This window comes from Pygocentrus nattereri, chromosome 12, assembly GCF_015220715.1.
Source record: "Pygocentrus nattereri isolate fPygNat1 chromosome 12, fPygNat1.pri, whole genome shotgun sequence".
NCBI lineage: Eukaryota > Metazoa > Chordata > Actinopteri > Characiformes > Serrasalmidae > Pygocentrus > Pygocentrus nattereri.
The window spans coordinates 34,623,380-34,644,483 of NC_051222.1; the positions used below are offsets into that span (position 1 = coordinate 34,623,380).

Sequence of the window (21,104 nt, forward strand, 5' to 3'; positions counted from 1 at the left end):
CCCGGAGCAGTGGGCAGCCCTATCCACAGCACCCGGGGAGCAGTTGGGGGTTAGGTGTCTTGCTCAAGGACACCTCAGTCATAGACTGTCGACACTGGGGATCAAACCGGCGACCTTCCAGTCACAGCGCCAGCTCCCTAACCTCCAGCCCACGACTGGCCCTTTATACAACTACAGCAAACCAAACACATGCAAGATTCATGTGGTGACTGTATTCACACAGAGCGAAATGAACCAGGTTTGAACAGGAAATAACAGTTGTTTACAGGATGTGACCATAAATAGAATTAGCAGCCATCCTGTGCACCTTGACCCAAAGCAGAACGTGGTCTTTGTAATTTGCTCTAAACCTTCACCCTTTTTCAGGAGAACAATCTGTGAGACTCAGTAGTGTTTAAAATTGCAATGTAATTAAAACTCCACTGGCCATCTTGACCATCTTGACCTAAAACACAATGTTCTTCTATGCCCATGTACATTTTACATAGGCTTACAGGCAGCCTACTGTACCCTGAAGCAGGGCTGATCGCCATGGTAATCAGATTTGTTCATCCCTCTTTATACTGTAAGCCCAGACCAGTTGAACTTACTTTAAAAGACGGAGGAAACCGGTTGCCTTAAAAAAGTTAAGTAAGTGTGCTGAAAACTTGAGTTAGAATAACTAAGATTTTGTAAAAGACTGGGTGGGATGAAAACACACTGACAGTGAGTAAAACAATTGGGAAGAAACACTCAATATGCAAGTAGATGACACTGGTCAGCTTGTTACCAGCTATCAGTGTGATTAGACTTAGTGGACATCCACAATGTAAATGTGCAAAAGATTACGATGTGTAATATACAAATAAAAGTGCTCTATTCATTATTTTTCTACTAAAAATAATAATAATAAAATAGTAATGAGCTGCCAATTACCAGCTACTGGATTATTCAGCCTTAATAAAGGCATTATAATGGCATTATAATGTCCTTCTATACTAAAACATTACCAAAACATTCATTGTGTAAAACACATCCTTAAAAATAAAATATGGGTAATTTGGAGACTTTAAATGACTTAAATAGAAATCTTCTTAAGGGAACCAAGTGGCATCACTCCAAAGAACTCTACTGCGCACACTTATTTTTGAGAATGTATGTTTTGTTATTATGATAAGATTTATAAAAATGCTGTATAAGAGTACCTTTATCCTCACATTGGGTGACGAGGTGGGAGATAGGAGGCCAAATCAAATGTCTTCTTGCTTTCTGGTCTGGTCTGTAGGTTTAACTCTATAGGTTTTACTTCTTCTTACAGGTCCTGGTCCACATATAGTCTATGCAGACATGCAAAACCCCCAGACTGAAGGGACTGGTGCTATTTTCATTGTGCTTCACAAACATATTTTGAAATTATCCATTATCTTCCTCAAATTCAGCTGAGCTGTTTGCGGACAAGGTCCCATCTTCACCCCTATCCAGCCAATCATACCATGAAAGACAAACCACATGTGATGTAATATACCAAACCAACATCAAACTGCTGACACAGTGGACTAGAACCCAACATTCACTTTAGAATACCTGGTTTTGTGTGGCTCCCTCTAGGGGTCATTGATGAACCAACCAATAACATATAGATATGTAACTATGCCTTTTTCAGGGAAGGCCTTGCTTGTTTCAGCAAGACGATGCCAAACCACATTCTGAACGTATTACACCAACGTGGCTCTGTGGTAAAAGAGCTAAACTGGCCTGTATGCAATGCAGAGCTGTCATTACTGAAAACATTTGGTGCATTATGAAATTACACAAATATGACAAAGGAGAAACTGTCGAGCAGCTGAAATCCTATAACATGCAAGAATGGAAAAACTACAGCAGTCGGTCTCCTCGATTCCCAACTGAGGGTTCTATTGTGGCTATTGAAATAAAGTGAGACCTTGTCTTTTTCCAGATGTAGGTTAAAAACACTGATTCTGAGTTGTATATGGTGACCCAGAGATACGGAACTGAGCAAAATGTAGGTTTAGAGGAAACGAGACTAAAATCACGGCAAGGCCACACTGAGGTACACTTACACAAATAAACAGGTTCTCTTACAAAGCTAAGTTACCTACCAAACTGCTGTTGTGCTTGTTTTTATTAATAATCACTTTGTCTGTGCTGCAGGCTTGATCTTGTATGACCTTGTGATCTTGAGTTTGTATCCTGTACAGATTTCTAGAAAATAGAAATTGATATCATAAAGATCGGATAGGTGTTTTCCCCCTGTTTGATCGTTGTTCTCATGGTAAAGAAGCTCACATACATGCAGAACCTTCATGAAACACTTTCACGATTACTGTTTTGTCCTTCATGGGAAGTAAAACCCTGATTTCACACTTGAGGTGGAAGCCTTAAAATACTGACGATAGACAAAGACAAAACAGCTTGCTTCCTGGCCTAAACCCTAACAAGAGGTCAAGATAATGCTGGCATTCTGCCCGCACATCCTCATTACGCCTTACAAAACAAGCACAGACCACCAGGCAGACTCTGACCAGGGTGAAACAAGGCGCTCCTGCAAACAGCTAACACTACTGATTTCCAGTGGTCAAAATGATGTACATTTGTTTGGTCACCTGGATTCTCCTCTCTGGTAAGTTCTGACCTACATTCCTAAATTCGTACATAAACCCGATTCAGAACAAAGTCTAAGAACTACACAGTTATATGATAATAATGCTGACCGAGGCTGTAGAGCTGTTATGTGAACCAGACCAGACGAGTGCAGCTGACTCAAGAAGAGAAGCCCGAAAAGTCTGTGCGCCTCATTTTTGATGATGGTTTATGAATGTTAATGTGCTCAGATTAAGTTTTAAATGAACCCCTTTAAAGCCCAAAGTTTAATACACAATTCAATAGCCTAAGAATAGAGCAACCGGTTCGCACTGACTTCTCTGTAGTTACTGAATAATAAGCTTTAGTATGTAATAATCCTGGGAACTCTATCAATATTCCACAGCATTCACTGTAAGAAAGTGCACTGATAGTTTCGTGTGATGAATCAGAGGAGATTGAATTTGCAGCTGCTGACATCCTATCATAAAGTAAAGCAATTGTTTTGATGAGATGCTACATTAATAATGATTACCTACGATCAGGTAAACAAATATTAAGAAATAATCCTTTTTACCTAAAGAAGATAATGGTAGTTTTGGTTAAACTAATTCTTTTTGCTCAAGCAGTAATGATATTATGCATATAATGTCCTACTTTATGTTATGTAAAGACACACACACACACACACACACACACACACACACACACACACATCCAAGTCTGAATCGGTATGATGATTACTTCCTTAAAATATACACAATGCACACAAATATTTCTGATATGTAAAATATTTACACACCGCATTTGTTTATATATTTATCAAATATGCTTAGCAATGTATGAACATGCCCAAGATGTATTTCTTAAATATAAATTTTAAAATGTATTTTTTTATTTGATATGAATGATATTTTTTTCAATTGAACATCGTTTTAATGGAGATAACAGATATAATACAGATACATAATAAATGATACTGACTTCTGCGTTTTGCACTGTACTTTGCAGTAACTCTTGTAGGTATGTAATATTTAGTGCTCAAACTAAATGTATTTCAAATAAACAAGATATTAAATGCATTTTCACGGAGTATCAATATCTACAACTCTTGCTTTTCCATGTTAAAGTTTTATCTGCTACTATATTTATTTCTGTATGGCACATTTCTATGAGTAATGTTTCCCCAAACATTTCAAAGCTTATATGTGTATCTATACATAATTTAACAGCCCTGCTCCCCGTTCACATCTGAAACCTTGTAACTCTAACGAGTCACATGATGTCGGGGAGAGACAACAACACTGGGCACAATGTGGACCTGTTCACTGTGAGGTGGACTCACTTGTGTTGCCAGCTATTTGGATATTAATGGCTGTGTGTTGAGTTATTCTCAGAGGACAGTGAATCTCGTATATTCGTAGTAATACTCGTAGCGACAGTCGAGCGACTAAGTCCAAGCGACCGGCCAATGTTTGTCGCCATTTCCCCCTTATCGGATCGCTTAACGATATCCAATTTCACGTCCATGGTGATGGCTTTCCTCTTCTTCGATGCACTGCCATCAGAAGAGTCTGCTTTATGCTTGGGAGCCTACAATGCGACTGGGGTGACGCCGTCTTCCTCGGTCCACAGCCACATCACGGAGTATTCTTCCGCCGCGCACACCAACTAGTTCCCGCACACGAAGTTTGCGTTTACGACGCAAAACCACTTAAGTCAAAACAAGGCTTTATATAGTATATGGGAGATGTGTCGTAACCACGAAACATCGTAACTCGGGACTGACGTAACCCGAGGACCTCCTGTAAACAGAAAAAATAGAAGTAAAAGCTGAAAAATTTGAAAATTCTCAGATACGATCAACATCAAATCCAACAAAATTTTACCTGAATACATATACATGCAACTAGTTACATCTGGCTGCTGCTTAAGTGTTATTACGGAAAATGAAAATATTACTGGTAACACTTTAATTGTAGTGGCGCTTTGTAGATGATTAATAAACTCTTAGCAGATTATGAGTAACACATCAATCAGTGAAGTAGCAGTAGTGAAGCATCTGAATACACTGAAGTAAATATTTCAGAGACGTTCCGTTGATAAACAAGTAGATATATTGTTAATGTGTTACTTCCATTACAAAAAAATCTAACCTTATCAACCTTACCTAAAACCTAACCCCAGCCCTACTCCTAACCCTAACCTTAGCATCAACCCAAAACCTAATCCTCATAATAAAATACATCAATTTAGTCAACATTTGTGAAAACTTGAACACATGTAGTTATATTGCTTACTTACTATCAGCTAACCATTTTTAACATAGGGCTTCATGTGTTGTTCATGTTCACATTTCACACATTTACGGCATTTGGCTGACGCTCTTATCCAGAGCGACTTACAATTTGATCATTTTACACAGGGAGGCCAAGGTGGTGTTAGGAGTCTTGCCCAAGGACCCTTATTGATATAGTGTAGGGTGTTTGCCCAGGTGGGGGATTGAACCCCAGTCTACAGCGTAGAAGGCAGAGGTGTTACCCACTACACTAACCAACCACCCATGTTATCAAATGCATCATGTTAACACATGCATCACCAAAGTTAGTCAACACTATTCAGTTTTACCCTTTGTTACACAAACTAATGTTTTTATTTCTGTTTTTCTCTGTATATTTTTCACAAAAGCAGCCGTTGCTGGATCAGATGTGACGCTGTCAGGACAGGTGGGAAGATCTGTGAGGATCAAGTGTTCTCACCAGTTCGCTGTCACCAATGCCAAGTACTTCTGCAGGGATCCGTGTACAGATCAGCACATTTTGATTAAATCTGGCCAGCCACCTACCGGGAAATACAAACTGAAGGATTTAGGGAAAGGGGTCTTCACTGTGACCATCGCTGACCTCCAGAAGTCAGACACTGGAACTTACTGGTGTGGAGTGGAGAGATATATGAAGGACACATATCGCAAGGTGCTTCTCACAGTTACAGATGGTAAGTTATGAGTTGTATGGTGGGAATTCCTGACCTATTAGATCATTTTAATGCTTAAAAATCATATTTTTACATATATATTGCACATATATATGTGCAACCCCCCCCACACATACCCTCCAGAAGTGACTTCAGCAGCAGCTTCTGTAAAGACAGCGAGGTCTAGTGAACGCTCCACATTCCCACCACCCACCATCTCTTTCTCCGCATCATCTCCAGCTCAAGAGCCACTCTCCCTGGAACCTACAGGTAACTTTATCTTTATTCCACAGCTTTTTACCATATAATTTCATATTAAATTCAATTACTTGTTTGGTATTTCCAGTATTTCCCACAGTTTTCCTACAGGGCAGATCCAGAAGGGCATAAATCCAATATTGTCTGCATACAGACTCTTTTACTGCTATTGTGTTAATTTAGACATAAACATAACCGAGACTGGATACAGTGCATCAGAAAGAACATGCATTTATTAATAGTGGAAGAGCTCGCAAAATTTCATTGGCCTGTATTTAAGGCATGGTGATGTACTGCATTATGTATAGTGATATCAACCTATGATGTAAACTAGGCCTGATGTGAGCTTCAATGTTCTTCTAAACCCATGCACAGGCGGGCATGCAGGTGTCATACTGTACACTGTTGCTGGGCTGGTTGCCATGGTGATCATAATTGGGCTGTGCCTCATCGCTCTTTATAAGGTTAAAAGGATAAACAGGAGCTTCGGAGCTTCAAATGTAAGTGCACCGATGATCACCAGACAAAATTCAACACACACACAAGCTCTCTCTTTTGCAGGGGTAGCCAACTGCTTTGTTTTGAGGCAACAAAGTGCAATTTTATCAAAGGCTGGGAGCCAAAAAGCTAGAAAATATACAAATAAAGAAACTGTGGGAGCCTCAAGGAGCATGCCTTGAGGCTGAGTTGAAGGCAAGCTAGCAAGTCATGCTTTTGGCCATTATATGTTCTATCTAGGCGCAATGCTCAGAAGGGTTGAATACAAGATTATAATGTAGAATATATAGTATAATTATCATTTATTCTCTTAAAAAATCTAGTTAGCAGCTGTTAGCCTTATAAGGCATACTAGGAATACATAGCAGCCACCATGTAGCTCATGTCCACAAGATTATGATGTATACAATTAAAGGGGCTCTGAAGAATGTTTAATTTATCCTAGTTACTGCTTAAAATAGGAGTAACAAAAGTAAGGAGTTAATTACTGGCTTATTATACATTAATAAGGGCATTACAATGGTATTATAAACAGCCCATATACTAAAGGTTTGCCACAATATTCATTCTATGACATTACACTGCAATTTACTTAAATATCTTTATTTTTGTATGCATTTGATTGTCCGATCCTCTTTTAAACACCCTCGGTCTGGATGTGTAGTTCTTTTTCTTCTTTTGTTTTTCAGGTTCTGGTTCATAGACTGTCTACACTCCAGTAAAGAAACCTCAGACTTACGTAAATTTGCCACAATATGATCTGTTTTCATCAAGTTTTCATAAATGGGTTTTAAAAGGAGATGTTTTTCATGCAATGTCTACATTCAGTGGTTAGTGGCATATCCATTATTTTGCTGTCGTTTTCCTGAGCTTTTTGAAGGGTCTTTCTTCAGTCAATTGTACTATAAAAGATGCACCTCATATGTAAACACTTTAGCTTATATCTACCTCAGACATAAATGAATCACCCAATAACTTAAACTTATGCAACTCTGTCTTTACTGAACATCTCAAGAACAACCAGCCATACAGAGCCACTGGAGAATCACACTGAAGAGACTCTGGAGAACCCGCAGTACAGCACCAGCACCTGAAGGAGAGACTAGATTCAAACATCCACTCTACAGCCTACTGACATGCCAATCACTCTGATAACCTGCTTATTCTTCATGCTGCTTCTCATGCTTATGCAGTTTAGAGATATTGTCAAAATCAGATATGCTCATGTTCAAGCATCACATTCTTGTCTGAGTGTCAAATGGAGCCTGTGTTAGGGGAAATGCCCATAATAAATGAATTTTCTAAACCTACTTACATGTTTATTGTAAAATATGTAGAAATAAATGCAGTATATAAAACTACTGGGAGTCTCGGACAGAGAACAGAGTCCTGAGGAGCATAATGCATAAAAGTCTCCAATGCTCCACTGCCTCAATAACTGCAGTTCAAACCTCCTCTGGCATCAATATCATCACAAAACCTATTTCATGGCATGGACTTCCATGGCTGAGCAGCTGCATATAAGCCTTACATCACCTTGCACAATGCTGGGTGGGTGGAGTGATGTAAAGCAGCCACTACTGGATTCTGGAGCAGTGGAAATGTGTTCTGTAGCATGATGTATCACTGTTCTCTATCTGTCAGTCTGATGGATGAGTCTGGGTTTGGTAAATGCCAGGAAAGCATTACCTGCCTGACTGCACTGTTCCAGCTGTAAAGTTTGGTGGAGGAGGGATGATGATATGGGGTTGTTTTTCCGGGGTTGGTCTAGAACCCTTAGTTCCAGTGAAGGAAAATGTTAATGCTTCAGCACCAAGACATTTTGGACAGTTCTATGCTTCCAGTTTTGTGGGAAAAGTTTGGAGAAGAACCTTTTCTAGTCCAGCATGACTGAGCCCCAGGGCATAAAGCAAGGTCCATAAAGATATGAATAAGCGAGTTTGGTGTGGAAGAGCTTGACTGGCCTGCACAGAGTCTTGGAAATAAAATAGAGTGGATATTGTGAGCCAGGCCTTCTCATCCAACATCAGTGTCTGTTCTCACAAATGCTCTTCTGGATGAATGGACAAAAAATCCCACGAACACACTAAACACTAAGCCTTTTAGAAAACCTCCCAGAAGAGTGGAAGCCATTATAGCTGAAGAGGGGGACTCCATATTATTGCCTATGAATTTAAAATGGGAAGTTACAAAACTCCTGTGGTGTGTAAGGGTCCCAATACGTCTGGCCACATAGTGTACAGGTTTATATGCTAAACCACCAATACCAAGAATGGCCTGTAGGTGGCCACCGTGTAAAGGTCTAGAATTTTGTCAGATCAGAATCAATTTATTTTGCCAAGCATGTTACACATACAAGGAATTTGTATAGGCACTGTACATACTGTATATATATATACACAGTAGAGACAGAGAGACTGAGAAAGAGAGCGAAACTTGTTTCCTGGTCTAAACCACAAGTCTGTGGTCAAGACGATGATGGGGTTCAGCTGTCAAGACGCCACAATACAGAAACAAACAAAGACACAGAAAGATCACCAGAAGCTGTGGGTGTTAGCAAAACGACTGAGAGAGAAAAAACTGTCCAGAATGGTCAGAATGAGGTGCTTTTGTGTGGTCATCTGAAGTCCTGACCTGCATACAAGAACACATACTGAATGTATGTCTAAGAGTAAAGTAGTTCACATCTCTAAAATCTTTGTAGTAATGCTGAGCAAGGCTGTAGAGCTCTTATCTGAACCCCAACAGACTGTATGGTGATGCAGGGAACTCTCCTAGCAGAAATAAATGCTAGACAAGCCCGTGTACAATCAGCCTGAATGTGCTCAGAGAAAATCAGTTTAAGTATTATTACAAACTACATTAACTCACAGTACTCGATTTCTCACAACAAATATTTCAGCAGTTTGGACCTGCTTCAGTTGGTCAAGTTTGTGCACTGATGTCCCTACATTGTGTGGATACTATAAAATTATAAATATTTCATAATATTTAGTCTCTGTATATAATATTCTGTGTTATTTAGCTACTGATGCACCCAGCTTTCCCACTGCAGATTAATAAAGTCCATCCTTCCAGCCATCCACATATTTCACATAATAACTGGGTTCATATACTAGTATAATGAGCATGTTGATGTTGGATAGCCTTGGAAAATTCATCTACCCCAACTGTCATCACTGTATTGCCCTGAGATGGCAGTAGGCCAGTGATAAATTCAATGGAGATCATTGACCAAGGCCTGGATGGCATGGGCAGACCTACAAGTTTAGTTCTGGGCTCTCTGATCTAAACACAAACCTAACAAAGGTATTGAAGACGCATTCTTTACTAGCCCCTCCTCTATGAGACGTAACAACTGATGTTGCACTGAAATGCAATAGAAACTGCAACTGTGATGATTATCATTCAATGTAAGATAGAAGAGAGAGAGAGAGAGAGAGAGAGAGAGAGACTTGCTTCCTGTCTCTAAGCCTGTGATCTGTAGTTAAGGTCAAAGCGAGGCTGGTGCTCATCTGTCAGTTCCTTATTAAGGTGACTCAGCAAAGAAGCAAGCAGAGACATAAACAGACCACCAGGCAGCTTCTGACAAAAGTCAAACCAGAAGCCTTTGGAAATAACAATACTGCTGGTCAAAATGAGGGACTTTTGTATGGTCATCTGGATTCTCCTCTCTGGTAAGTCCTGACCTGCAAACAAGAACACATACAGAATAAAGTCTAAGAACAAGAAAGTTCATCTCTAATGGCTTAATGTTAAGGTTATATAAGGCTCTGGAGCTCCTATCTGAACTGGGAGAGTGTGTGTAGTGATGCAGTTAATAGTAGAATAGAGAAGTGTAGCTGACTCAGTACTAAGAGAAGTCAGACAAGCCTGAGAAACTCATCTCTGATCAGATGCAATCAGTCTGAATGCTCTCAGTACCACATTAGAGCAAGTGGGTTATAATTACTGGCTAATAACTACTTTAATAACCAGTAATAATGAGTTACAACACACAATAGGGCAAAAGTGAGCTGTGACATCTGACGAATATGAATGTAATGAAGCTGACAGGTGTAATGCTGAGTGATGAAGAAAAATGAAGATGAGGAAACATCAGAATCAGAGGTGTAACTGTATAAATGAGTGTGGATTAACAATTAGACAAGCAACAGGTCATTGTTGCCCTTTTTAAGTGTTGGAACTTTTCATTAATGATCATAAGGCCTTATGACCTAACTAAAAAAAAACTGCTAACCTACTCATTTTAATCCATTTGTTAATGCTTTATATAGGTGGTCTTATTTTAAAGCGGTATGTGTGCTAACAGAGAGTTTATGCAATAAACAGCAAACTAAAAATATACAAAGACTCGACCTTTGAGGGTTTTAAGCAGGAATTTTTGCCTCTTCCCTCTCATTAAAGGCTAACTAGTAACAATTACAGCCATAAGATTTCTAAATATTGTACATTTCTGGATAACTGGATAACTGTGCATGGCTGATGATTGGATGCTCATTTTGGGCTAGAATAAGTTATAATTTTAATTACTGGTTATCTTCTCAGCGTCCTGGATCACAATGCAGGATTTCTTGCTTACCCAGCTAAAGGCTTAGTTGGATCTAACCCTGCTGTTTGTAGCAACAGTGTTGTTTGTTAACAGGTATAAATACTCTTTAGGTAGTATAACTGCTTTGGTGACTCCTTTTGTTTATTATAAACATCACACTCATGCATGTACATGTGCACATTGATAAAACACAGCCTGAGAACCTAAATATGGGTTAATCACAGGCTGAGTATCTAAACCTGGATTAATCACAGTCTGAGTATCTAAACCTGGATTAATCACAGCCTGAGTATCTAAATCTAAACCTGGATTAATCACAGCCTGAGTATCTAAATCTAAACCTGGATTAATCACAGCCTGAGTATCTAAATCTAAACCTGGATTAATCACAGCCTGAGTATCTAAATCTAAACCTGGGTTCATCACAGCCTGAGTATCTAAATCTAAACCTGGAGTGATCACAGCCTGAGTATCTAAATCTAAACCTGGATTAATCACAGTGTCACGGTTGGCTCCTCCCAGTCCTGTCCATGTGTTCTTGTTTTGGTTTGTAACTCCGCCCCTGATTGTTTTCACCTGTCCCTCATTGTTATGTGTATTTAAGCCCTGTGTTTGCCCCTTGTGTTTGCCAGTCATTGTATCCCTGTATCGGTCATTGTTTGAAGTCTGTTTGCTGGTCGCTCTGGTTTTTGTCATGTCTATTTCCCGTTCCGTCCGCATCGGCTATATGAACCTGGACTGTTCTGACTACGACCCTGGATTTGCCCCTAATAAATCTCGCTTATCTCAGCGTGTGCGTCCGCCTCCTCGCTCCCCCTTACAGAATGACTGGCCACCACAGGACGCAGCAGGTAAGCGAGACTCCGGCATGTGGTTGTTCCGTTGGGACGAAACTCCGGCTGTTTCAAAGCAGTCCGAGTTCGCCGTGTCCCAACGCCACCAAGCCAGAGACAGCAAATCCCCTGCCGCTGAGGGAACACGAGCGTCTCGTCAGTCCCGCAAGAAAGCGGAGGACCTTCCCGCCTTGTATCCGGGAGGCGAGAGCTCAGGTAAGCGCCTTGGGTCTGCCCGTCTTGAGCGCCACTGCAGGTCGCTCCTCCGGGGTCAGACAGAAGGAGCATTCAGATGACCCGTTTTTTGGTACTCGGCTCGTTCGCAAGCGTCACTGCGAGCTGCCAATCGCTCGAGTGAGCTTTGGGAACGGCCGAGTGGGTCCAGTATCTGTGTGTTCCTCCAGGTTGGAGCAGAGGGCCGCACCCCGCGGCACTTCTGATCCCGTGGCCGCACCCCGCGGCACTTCTGATCCCGTGGCCGAACCCCGCGGCACTCCTGATCCCGTGGCCGCACCCCGCGGCACTCCTGATCCCGTGGCCGCACCCCGCGGCACTCCTGATCCCCCGGACCCGCCGCCAGTCGCCGCGCCTCCGGACCCGCCGCCAGTCGCCGCGCCTCCGGACCCGCCGCCAGTCGCCGCGCCTCCGGACCCGCCGCCAGTCGCCGCGCCTCCGGACCCGCCGCCAGTCGCCGCGGACGTCGCAGCAGGCCCGCCTGCCTCCGTGGACGTCGCAGCAGGCCCGCCTGCCTCCGTGGACATCGCAGCAGGCCCGCCTGCCTCCGTGGACGTCGCAGCAGGCCCGCCTGCCTCCGTGGACGTCGCAGCAGGCCCGTCTGCCTCCGTGGACGTCGCAGCAGGCCCGCCTGCCTCCGTGGACGTTACATCCCCTTTGTTCCCACCCATCCCGCCCTCGCCTGTGTCTGTTCCCCCTGGGCCTTCCGTTTCTGTCTCTGTTCCCTGTGGTCCTTCTGTGTCTGTTTCCGTTCCTTTGTTTCTGCCTTGTTCAGTCCCTGGTTTTGTCCTTTTCCCTACTGTTGTGTCTGTCTCGGTTCCCGTTCCTGTTGTGGTTCCCGTTCCTGTGTCTCCTTTTGTTTCTGTTCCTGTTTCTGTTTCCGTGCCCGTTTCCGTTCCTGTGTCTGTCTTGGTGCCTGTTCCCCTGTCTTTTGCGTGGTCTGTTATTCGTTCTTGTTTTCCTCGTCCTGTGTCTCCGGTCGTCTCTCGGTCGGCGTCGTTTTTTGTTGTGCCTCCTCGTCCTCCCTCCGTTTTTTGTCCTCGTTCTGTTTCGTCTGTTCCTGTGTCTGGTGTGTCTCCATCTGTGTCTGTTCCTGCCTCTTGTGTTCCTGCCTCTTGTGTTCCTGCCTCTGTGCCCGTTTCTGCCTCTGCTCCTGAGCCTGTGCCCGTGGTTTCGTGTTCTCTTGCTCCTGTGTCTTTGCCTGTCTCTGTGTAGTTTGTTTCGGTTTTTGGTCTCCTGTGTCTTTTTGTTTTGGTTCTGTTTTTGGTTGGCACGCCTCGGTGTGCGTGCCTTTGGGGGGGGGGGGGGTACTGTCACGGTTGGCTCCTCCCAGTCCTGTCCATGTGTTCTTGTTTTGGTTTGTAACTCCGCCCCTGATTGTTTTCACCTGTCCCTCATTGTTATGTGTATTTAAGCCTGTGTTTGCCCCTTGTGTTTGCCAGTCATTGTATCCCTGTATCGGTCATTGTTTGAAGTCTGTTTGCTGGTCGCTCTGGTTTTTGTCATGTCTATTTCCCGTTCCGTCCGCATCGGCTATATGAACCTGGACTGTTCTGACTACGACCCTGGATTTGCCCCTAATAAATCTCGCTTATCTCAGCGTGTGTGTCCGCCTCCTCGCTCCCCCTTACACACAGCCTGAGTATCTAAATCTAAACCTGGATTAATCACAGCCTGAGTATCTAAATCTAAACCTGGAGTGATCACAGCCTGAGTATCTAAACCTGGATTAATCACAGCCTGAGTATCTAAATCTAAACCTGGAGTGATCACAGCCTGAGTATCTAAATCTAAACCTGGAGTGATCACAGCCTGAGTATCTAAATCTGGATTAATCACAGCCTGAGTATCTAAATCTAAACCTGGATTAATCACAGCCTGAGTATCTAAATCTAAACCTGGATTAATCACAGCCTGAGTATCTAAATCTAAACCTGGAGTGATCACAGCCTGAGTATCTAAACCTGGATTAATCACAGCCTGAGTATCTAAATCTAAACCTGGAGTGATCACAGCCTGAGTATCTAAATCTGGATTAATCACAGCCTGAGTATCTAAATCTAAACCTGGATTAATCACAGCCTGAGTATCTAAATCTAAACCTGGATTAATCACAGCCTGAGTATCTAAATCTAAACCTGGATTAATCACAGCCTGAGTATCTAAACCTGGATTAATCACAGCCTGAGTATCTAAACCTGGATTAATCAGAGCCTGAGTATCTAAATCTAAACCTGGGTTAATCACAGTCTGAGTATCTAAACCTGGATTCACAGCCGGAGTTTCTAAAGCTGGATTAATAGAAAGATAACTGCTGTTGTAGAAAGAATGAACTGCAACTGTGTTTGTTAGTTTTCATGAAGATGAAACTTAAGCAGCCTGTCTAAATTAAACCTGCTTTGTTAGACAGACTCCAGATCAAGAAGTTACTACAAGCCAAACCAAATGGTATAACGTTAATATCATGAAAAAACAAACAAACAAACAAACAAAAAAACATAAAGTTATCTATAAGCTTGTTCTTCTTATCATCTCTTGTTCAGCTCCAGGATCATCTATTCCTTTAGAGACATGATTGACCAGCTGCATTACTCCCTCACCCCAGCTTCTCAGACTACAAAACAGAAAAGGTCTGTTGGCTGCAGATGTCAGTTCATGTCAATAATAGGCAGAGCTGCCACCCAGCAAATGCACTCATATAGAGAAAAGTGCACCAACAGGAAATAAACTGATGCAACTATTAATAGAGACAACAGTTACACTGACCGTGTGGCTAAAGCTGTGGTCTTTGTCATTTCCTCTGAACCTCCATACCTGCAGAGAACACTCAATAAGACTTGGCAGGTTGTGACTCACGTCATGTGTGTGTGTGTGTGTGTGTGTGTGTGTGTGTGTGTGTGTGTGTGTGTGTGTGTTTAAGTTGTTAATATTACTGCATATTTATGACAGAAGTGGCTGCTGAGGCATCAGATATCAGAGTGTCAGGACATGTTGGAGGATCAGTGAAGATCCAGTGTTCTCACCTGTTTGCTAGAACCAACACAAAGTATTTCTGCAGGGATCCGTGTGAAAAAGATCAGCACATTTTGATTAAATCTGGTCGGTCACCTACTGGAAGATACACACTGAAGGATTCAGGGAAAGGAGACTTCACTGTGACCATCACTTGCCTCCAGAAATCAGACGCTGGAACTTACTGGTGTGGGGTGGACAGATTGGTGAAGGACACGTATCACAAGGTGCTCCTCACCGTCACAGATGGTAATGAGCCTTTGTTAAATTCCACTTCACACATGAGTTTTTGAGCAAAACATTGTTTGAGGAACACACATGGGTTTCTTTTCAAAACTTAGACACTAACCCAATATAACTAACAATTGAATTATTTTTATTAAACAATAAAGAATTGTTTTGACGTTGCTATGAAAGTGATTAAACATAAATGTATTCCTTAGATCAAGATCTTATTTGTGTTTAATTGGCAATGTTTTATTCCTACAGTTTCTAGGTATCATCAAATGACTTCTGGAATTTGTTATTTTATGCTTCCCACTCAGGGATTAAGTCTAGCCCTGGACTAGGTTTCTTTCAATGGGTTATCTCCATTCAGAATGCATTGTAAACCAGGACGAGGCTTAATCCTTGTCTGGGTGTCGGACCCAGGGGCTGTCCAGTGTCTAGAATCTCCTATGCAGACAGAATAAGGCCTACCCTTTGTGAGAGAATTAATATTCTCTGTTAGTTGATACTACCTATTTGGTTATTGATTACAATATATATTTGATTACTGATTAAGTAATCAAATGAGATACCTATTAAATCTATTTTGATTGTAAAATGTAATACCCAACTTGTATGATTTAGCTTACCAAAAGTCAATACAATGATCTTTTCTTTAAAATAGGATGTGAACTGTATAACAGTGGGGAGCAATGAGGAGGTGGACACATGTGCAAAGACAATCAGGATTTATTAAGGGCAAATCCAAACTCAAGGTCAGCACAGTCCAGGGTCATAGAGCCAACACGGATCGAATGGGGAAAAGACATGATGAAAAATTAACACAGGGGTAAACAAACACCAAACAATACAAACAGCACAAACAAAGACCAGCCAACCAAGGATGCAGCAAGAAAGCGAGAGTCCGGTATGCGGTTGTTCTGTTGGGACGAGACTCCGGCTGTTTCCAGGCAGTTAGACTTGGCCCAACGCCACCAAACCGGAGACAGCAAATCCTCTGGCGCTGAGAGCATCTCATCATTCCTGAAAAAAGGCGAAGGACAATCTTGTCTGATATTATGATGATGAGAGTGCAGATAAGCGCCTTAGGTCCACCCATCTTGAGCAACGCTGCAGGGAGGAGCAACCTGCAGCGCAAGATGAGGTGAGACGGAAGGAACATGCAGAAAACCCTTATATGGCACTCAGCTCGCTCTCAAGTGCCACTGCGAGCTTCCCGTAGCTCGAGTAAGCCTTGGGAGCAGCCAAATGGGTTCTGTTTCTGTGTGTCCCTCCAGGTTGGTGCAGTAGTACACCGCCCAAGTTCTTGATGCCGTGGCTGCACCCCATGGCATGCCTGTTCCTATGGCCGCACCCCGCGGCATGCCTGTGCCTCCGGAGCTGCCGCTTGCCTCCGTGGATGACACTGCATGTCCGCCTGCCTCCGTGGACGTCACAGCCCCTTTGTTTCTGCCCATTCCACCCTCGCCTGTGTCTGCTGCTCCCCGTGGGCCTCTTGTTCCTCCTGTGTCTGCTCCCCATGGGCCTCCTGTTCCTCCTGTGTCTGCTCCCCATGGGCCTCCTGTTCATTCTGTGTCTGCTGCTCCCCGTGGGCCTCCTGTTCCTCCTGTGTCTACTCCCCATGGGCCTCCTGTTCCTCCTGTGTCTGCTCCCCGTGGGCCTCCTGTTCATCCTGTGTCTGCTCCCCATGGGCCTCCTGTTCATCCTGTGTCTGCTCCCCATGGGCCTCCTGTTCATCCTGTGTCTGCTCCCCATGGGCCTCCTGTTCCTCCTGTGTCTGCTCCCCGTGGGCCTCCTGTTCCTCCTGTGTCTGCTCCCCGTGGGCCTCCTGTTCATCCTGTGTCTGCTCCCCGTGGGCCTCCTGTTCCTCCTGTGTCTGCTCCCCGTGGGCCTCCTGTTCCTCCTGTGTCTGCTCCCCGTGGGCCTCTTGTTCCTCCTGTGTCTGCTGCTCCCCGTGGGCCTCCTGTTCCTCCTGTGTCTGCTCCTCTGTTCCAGTGTTTGCTCCCAATTGACCTCCTGTTTCTGCCTGTGTCCCCTGTTTTGCCTTTTCCTTTGTTTTTGCCCTCCTTTTTTCCTGGTGCTGTCTTGTTCCCTACTCTTGTGTCTGTGCCCATTCCTGTTGTGGTTCCTGTTCTGGTCTCTCCTTCTGATTCTGTCCCAGTGTCTGTCGGTTTCTGTTCTTCTTCCTGTTCCCTTGTCTTTTGCATGGTCTGTGTCGCGTTCTTGTGTTCCTCATCCTGTTGTGCCTTCGGTCGTCCCTCGTTTGGTGTCGTTTTCTGTTGTTCCTCCTCGTTCTCCCTCCTGGCCTTCATCCTCATTCGGTTTGTGTTTCCTCTGTTCCCTGTGCTGCATTGGTTTCCCCTCCTGTTTCTGTTTCTATGCCTGTGCCTTTGGTTCCTGTTCTACGTTCTCCTGTGTGTGCTTCTGTTTCTGTGCCTGTGCCTTTGGTTCCTGTTCTATGTTCTCCTGTGTGTGCTACTGTTTCAATGCCTGTGCCTTCTGTTCCTGTTCTGCGTTCTCTTGTGTGTGCTCCTGTTTCTGTGCCTTTGGTTCCTGTTCTACGTTCTCCTGTGTGTGCTACTGTCTCTATGCCTGTGCCTTCGGTTCCTGTTCTGCGTTCTCTTGTGTGTGCCGGTGTTTCTATGCCTGTGCCTTCGGTTCATGTTCCGTGTTCTCCTGTGTCTGCTCCTGTTTCTATGCCTGTGGCTTCGGTTCATGTTCCGTGTTCTCCTGTGTCTGCTCCTGTTTCTATGCCTGTGCCTTCGGTTCATGTTCAGCGTTCTCCTGTGCCTGTTCTGGCTTCTGTGCCTCGTGTCCCTGGAATTGCTCCGAATAAATCTCACTCGTCTTCGCATCCATCCACCTCTTCATCGCTCCACAATGTTACAAACTGTCATCCTGAAAACTTGAGTAATTTTTAGATGCTAATTAACGATGACAGTAACTCTATGTTCGAATATAAAACAATTGAAATATTAATGACTTACTAAACACTTACGACCTCTGAAGCAAGAAACTTAGAACTACCTGGACACTTAAACCTGCAGGAAACAAATGTTGTCAGTTATACACTAATGATGTGAATTTAGACGGTTTCTTCATGCCCTTCACAAAGTGCAATAGTGCATGTTTATAACTAAGAATACAATTATGAATTTTTCACATAACAAAGACCAATTATGAACAAACAGTGAATGCACACTGAATACACCATTCACAAGATGCCTAATTTGGGCTTTATTAAACATCTTAATAGCCAATATGTCTTCCTCAAAATGAAGTGTTACTGTTTATGTGAGTATTAATTATGTCTCCTGGCAATAACATTTTTCTATTCACATCTCTTTTAAAAACACACAAGCACTGACTCCCCGCAAAACCATACAGAAAGTTATTCCAACAGCAGTGAGATTTGATGAATCGTCCTCCTCACCATCCACCAGCTCTCGCTTCACACCTAACCTGACAACTCCCACTCCACAATCACTCAACATCTCATCACTACCCACAGGTAACTATATCTTCAGTGAATAACATGCACTCAAATCAAAATACATTCAAACCAAAAACATGTTCCAGTCTGACTCCCTTTCTGAATCTCCCAAAGATTTCTCTCTGGATAGATCTGATGGGTGTTAATACAATATTGTTTGTATAGAGACTCTGTATTATGCTATAGTTTAGATACTACATACCCGAAATTGCTGCACCGTATCAGAATGAACATTTACGTATCCATAGTGGAACAGCTCTCTAAATTCTACTAGCCAATAGTTTTGTATTATCATAGACCCGCCCTGATTTGAACCAGTATGTTCTTCTAAACACCTGTATAGATCTCTTTTATGGGCATACAGGTGTCCTGCTGTACGCTGCTGCTGGGCTGGGTGGATTGTCATTGCTCATATTTGTGTTCATTGCTCACTTTGCGTGTAAGAGGACAGTCAACAGATCCCAAGGTAAGCGCACAAATATTCACCAGAATTTCTTGCACAGGGACTCTGTCCATAACAGAGGTTCCCAAATGTTTTGTCTCAGGAGGCCAACCAGCCTGTGTGTAATTTTCACCAAGGCCCTGTAGGAATGTTGTTTCATTCCACTGTAAACTTCTGCATGGCTGGGTGCCAAAGTTCTTCCAGGTCTTGATCTTCAATAAGTCTTGACTGGCAGCAACATACGTGTTGTTACATCTGCACAAATGGGGGTGCAATGCTCTTATAATGAGCTTGTTAAGGCTTAACAGTCTGATGGCTGGTAGATAACTGGTTGATACTTACTACTTTATTAAGAAATGACTGGGGTAAATTGAGCTTTTTGCAAAGCATTTTCACCATAAATGCATCATAATCTTGGGCACAGTTCTGAGCATGAATGCTAGGTCTATATGGAATGTGCATATTAATGAACTCAATCATTTATAAACCCCAGCTTTTATTAAGCCTTAATCAGCTAGAAAAGTTATTAAACAATAAAGTAAATTAACATTTTGATAATGTGGATAATTCTGATCTTTGTGGGAAAAAAAAAGTTTAAAGTTACACTAAATTGTCTTAAAAAATAAAAATGATAAAACGGTTATTTGGAGACTTTAGATGACTTTTGGTTCCCTGTAAATGATTCGTGAGCAGAAATAAACTTTTCCAAGTTTTTTTCTTAAAATCTTTACATTTTCTGAAGGATATTTAAACTTCATATTCACACAAAAAGGTCCTCCTCCTTTAAACAGCCTTGGTCCATGGGTTAAGTTTATTTTTCTTCTCTCATTTTTCAGGTCCTGGATTATATACTGTGTATGCAGAAGTAAAAGGAGTTCAGTCTGAAGTAAGTGGTCAGTAATATGTTCTATTTTCATCAAGTTTTCAAAAATAGATTTTGAAATAAGATGTTGATTTTAATCTAATATTTTGTATTATTTCTTTAATGTCTCTAGTTTGTGTGTGTAGTGACATGGTCATTATGGTCCTGTTGCTTTTCTCAAACATATCTTAGCAGTTTAAGGTTTTGGTTTCTCACCCTTTTATCTTTCTTTAACCAATCATACATCAAAGAAACAGAAACCACATATGACCGAATCTGCCAACCAACAAAAACTGCTGTCACTAAGGAAGCGAACCCAACCTTAGCACATAGTGTTGCTCCCCCTAGTGGGCAAACCAGCCAAAAACTTAGATGTTTAATTCTGTCTTTGCTCAATATTTTAAGGTCAACCAGCCAAACAGATCATCATCATCATCATCATCATCCACTGAATCACATGAAGAGACTCTGGAGAACCCTCTGTACAGCACTGTGGACCTGAAGGAAAGACTAGATTTAAACATCTACTCTGCAGCCTACTGACTTACTAATCACTCTGATAACCTGCTTATTCATCATGCTGCAGGAACCTTCTCATGCTTATGTAGTTTAGAGCTATTAAGTAGCAAAATCAGATATGCTGATGTTCTAGCATCTCATTTTTGGTTGTGTTAAATGTAGCCTGTATTAGAGGAAAGATTCTAATAGAAAGTCCATATATTTTATAAATCCACTTGCATGTTTATTGTAAACTATTTGGAACATTTTCAGTACATAAAACTAACGTCTCAGCCAGTAAACAAACATCTCTATCTGAACTGTTTTAATTCTTTCAGTATGATGTATTTGTATGAATGCGCAGGAACTTTCAGGTAGGTGAAGGTGGTGTTAGGAGTCTTGCCCTTATTGGTATAGTGTAGGGTGTTTGTCCATGCAGGGGATTGAACCCCAGAGGTGTTACCCACTACACTATCCCAAACATGATTAAAATGACTATTTTTCAATAAATATAAATATTAATAAAGTAAATCTAATACAAACAGTGCTGTGTAAAGGCCAGAGGCCAGCTTTTATTTTTTGACTCTCAGTCAAAACAGCAATTAGTTACAAGTTATTCACTTTTCAGCATCAGGACAAAA

General features: G+C 42.4%; 2 protein-coding genes across 7 annotated transcripts; both read left to right on the top strand.

Moving 5' to 3' along the window:
* Nucleotides 1-2,493: 2,493 nt before the first annotated feature.
* Nucleotides 2,494-7,619, top strand: LOC108411219 (CMRF35-like molecule 6). Of its 3 annotated transcripts, XM_017682682.2 has the most exons (6): nucleotides 2,494-2,620; nucleotides 5,269-5,574; nucleotides 5,698-5,823; nucleotides 6,187-6,311; nucleotides 6,999-7,048; nucleotides 7,325-7,619. In XM_017682682.2, exons 1-5 carry the CDS (start codon nucleotides 2,581-2,583, stop codon nucleotides 7,029-7,031), a joined length of 630 nt encoding a protein of 209 aa, XP_017538171.2. In that variant the 5' UTR covers nucleotides 2,494-2,580; the 3' UTR covers nucleotides 7,032-7,048; nucleotides 7,325-7,619. The 3 variants fall into 3 exon arrangements, with proteins under 3 accessions (XP_017538171.2, XP_017538169.2, XP_017538172.2); XM_017682680.2 differs by having other exon boundaries at nucleotides 6,999-7,619; XM_017682683.2 differs by having other exon boundaries at nucleotides 2,516-2,620; nucleotides 5,272-5,574; nucleotides 6,999-7,619.
* A 2,228-nt stretch (nucleotides 7,620-9,847) lies between these two features.
* LOC108411226 (CMRF35-like molecule 3) lies at nucleotides 9,848-20,859 on the top strand. Of its 4 annotated transcripts, none has more exons than XM_017682695.2 (6): nucleotides 9,848-9,986; nucleotides 14,878-15,189; nucleotides 18,530-18,679; nucleotides 19,005-19,127; nucleotides 19,940-19,996; nucleotides 20,371-20,859. In XM_017682695.2, the coding sequence occupies exons 1-6, from the start codon at nucleotides 9,947-9,949 to the stop codon at nucleotides 20,415-20,417; spliced, it is 729 nt and encodes a 242-aa protein (XP_017538184.1). In that variant the 5' UTR covers nucleotides 9,848-9,946; the 3' UTR covers nucleotides 20,418-20,859. The 4 variants fall into 4 exon arrangements, 3 of the variants coding, with proteins under 3 accessions (XP_017538184.1, XP_017538183.1, XP_037399154.1); XM_017682694.2 differs by having other exon boundaries at nucleotides 19,940-19,989; XM_037543257.1 differs by having other exon boundaries at nucleotides 19,026-19,127; nucleotides 19,940-19,989.
* Nucleotides 20,860-21,104: the final 245 nt, after the last annotated feature.

Coding starts and splice junctions, on each gene's coding strand:
- LOC108411219 (XM_017682680.2), top strand. CDS start 2,581: ATGATGTACATTTGTTTGGTCACCTGGATTCTCCTCTCTG. Junction 2,621..5,268: donor CACCTGGATTCTCCTCTCTG/GTAAGTTCTGAC, acceptor TTTTCACAAAAG/CAGCCGTTGCTGGATCAGAT. Junction 5,824..6,186: donor ACTCTCCCTGGAACCTACAG/GTAACTTTATCT, acceptor ACCCATGCACAG/GCGGGCATGCAGGTGTCATA.
- LOC108411226 (XM_017682694.2), top strand. CDS start 9,947: ATGAGGGACTTTTGTATGGTCATCTGGATTCTCCTCTCTG. Junction 19,128..19,939: donor GACAGTCAACAGATCCCAAG/GTAAGCGCACAA, acceptor CTCATTTTTCAG/GTCCTGGATTATATACTGTG. Junction 19,990..20,370: donor TAAAAGGAGTTCAGTCTGAA/GTAAGTGGTCAG, acceptor CAATATTTTAAG/GTCAACCAGCCAAACAGATC.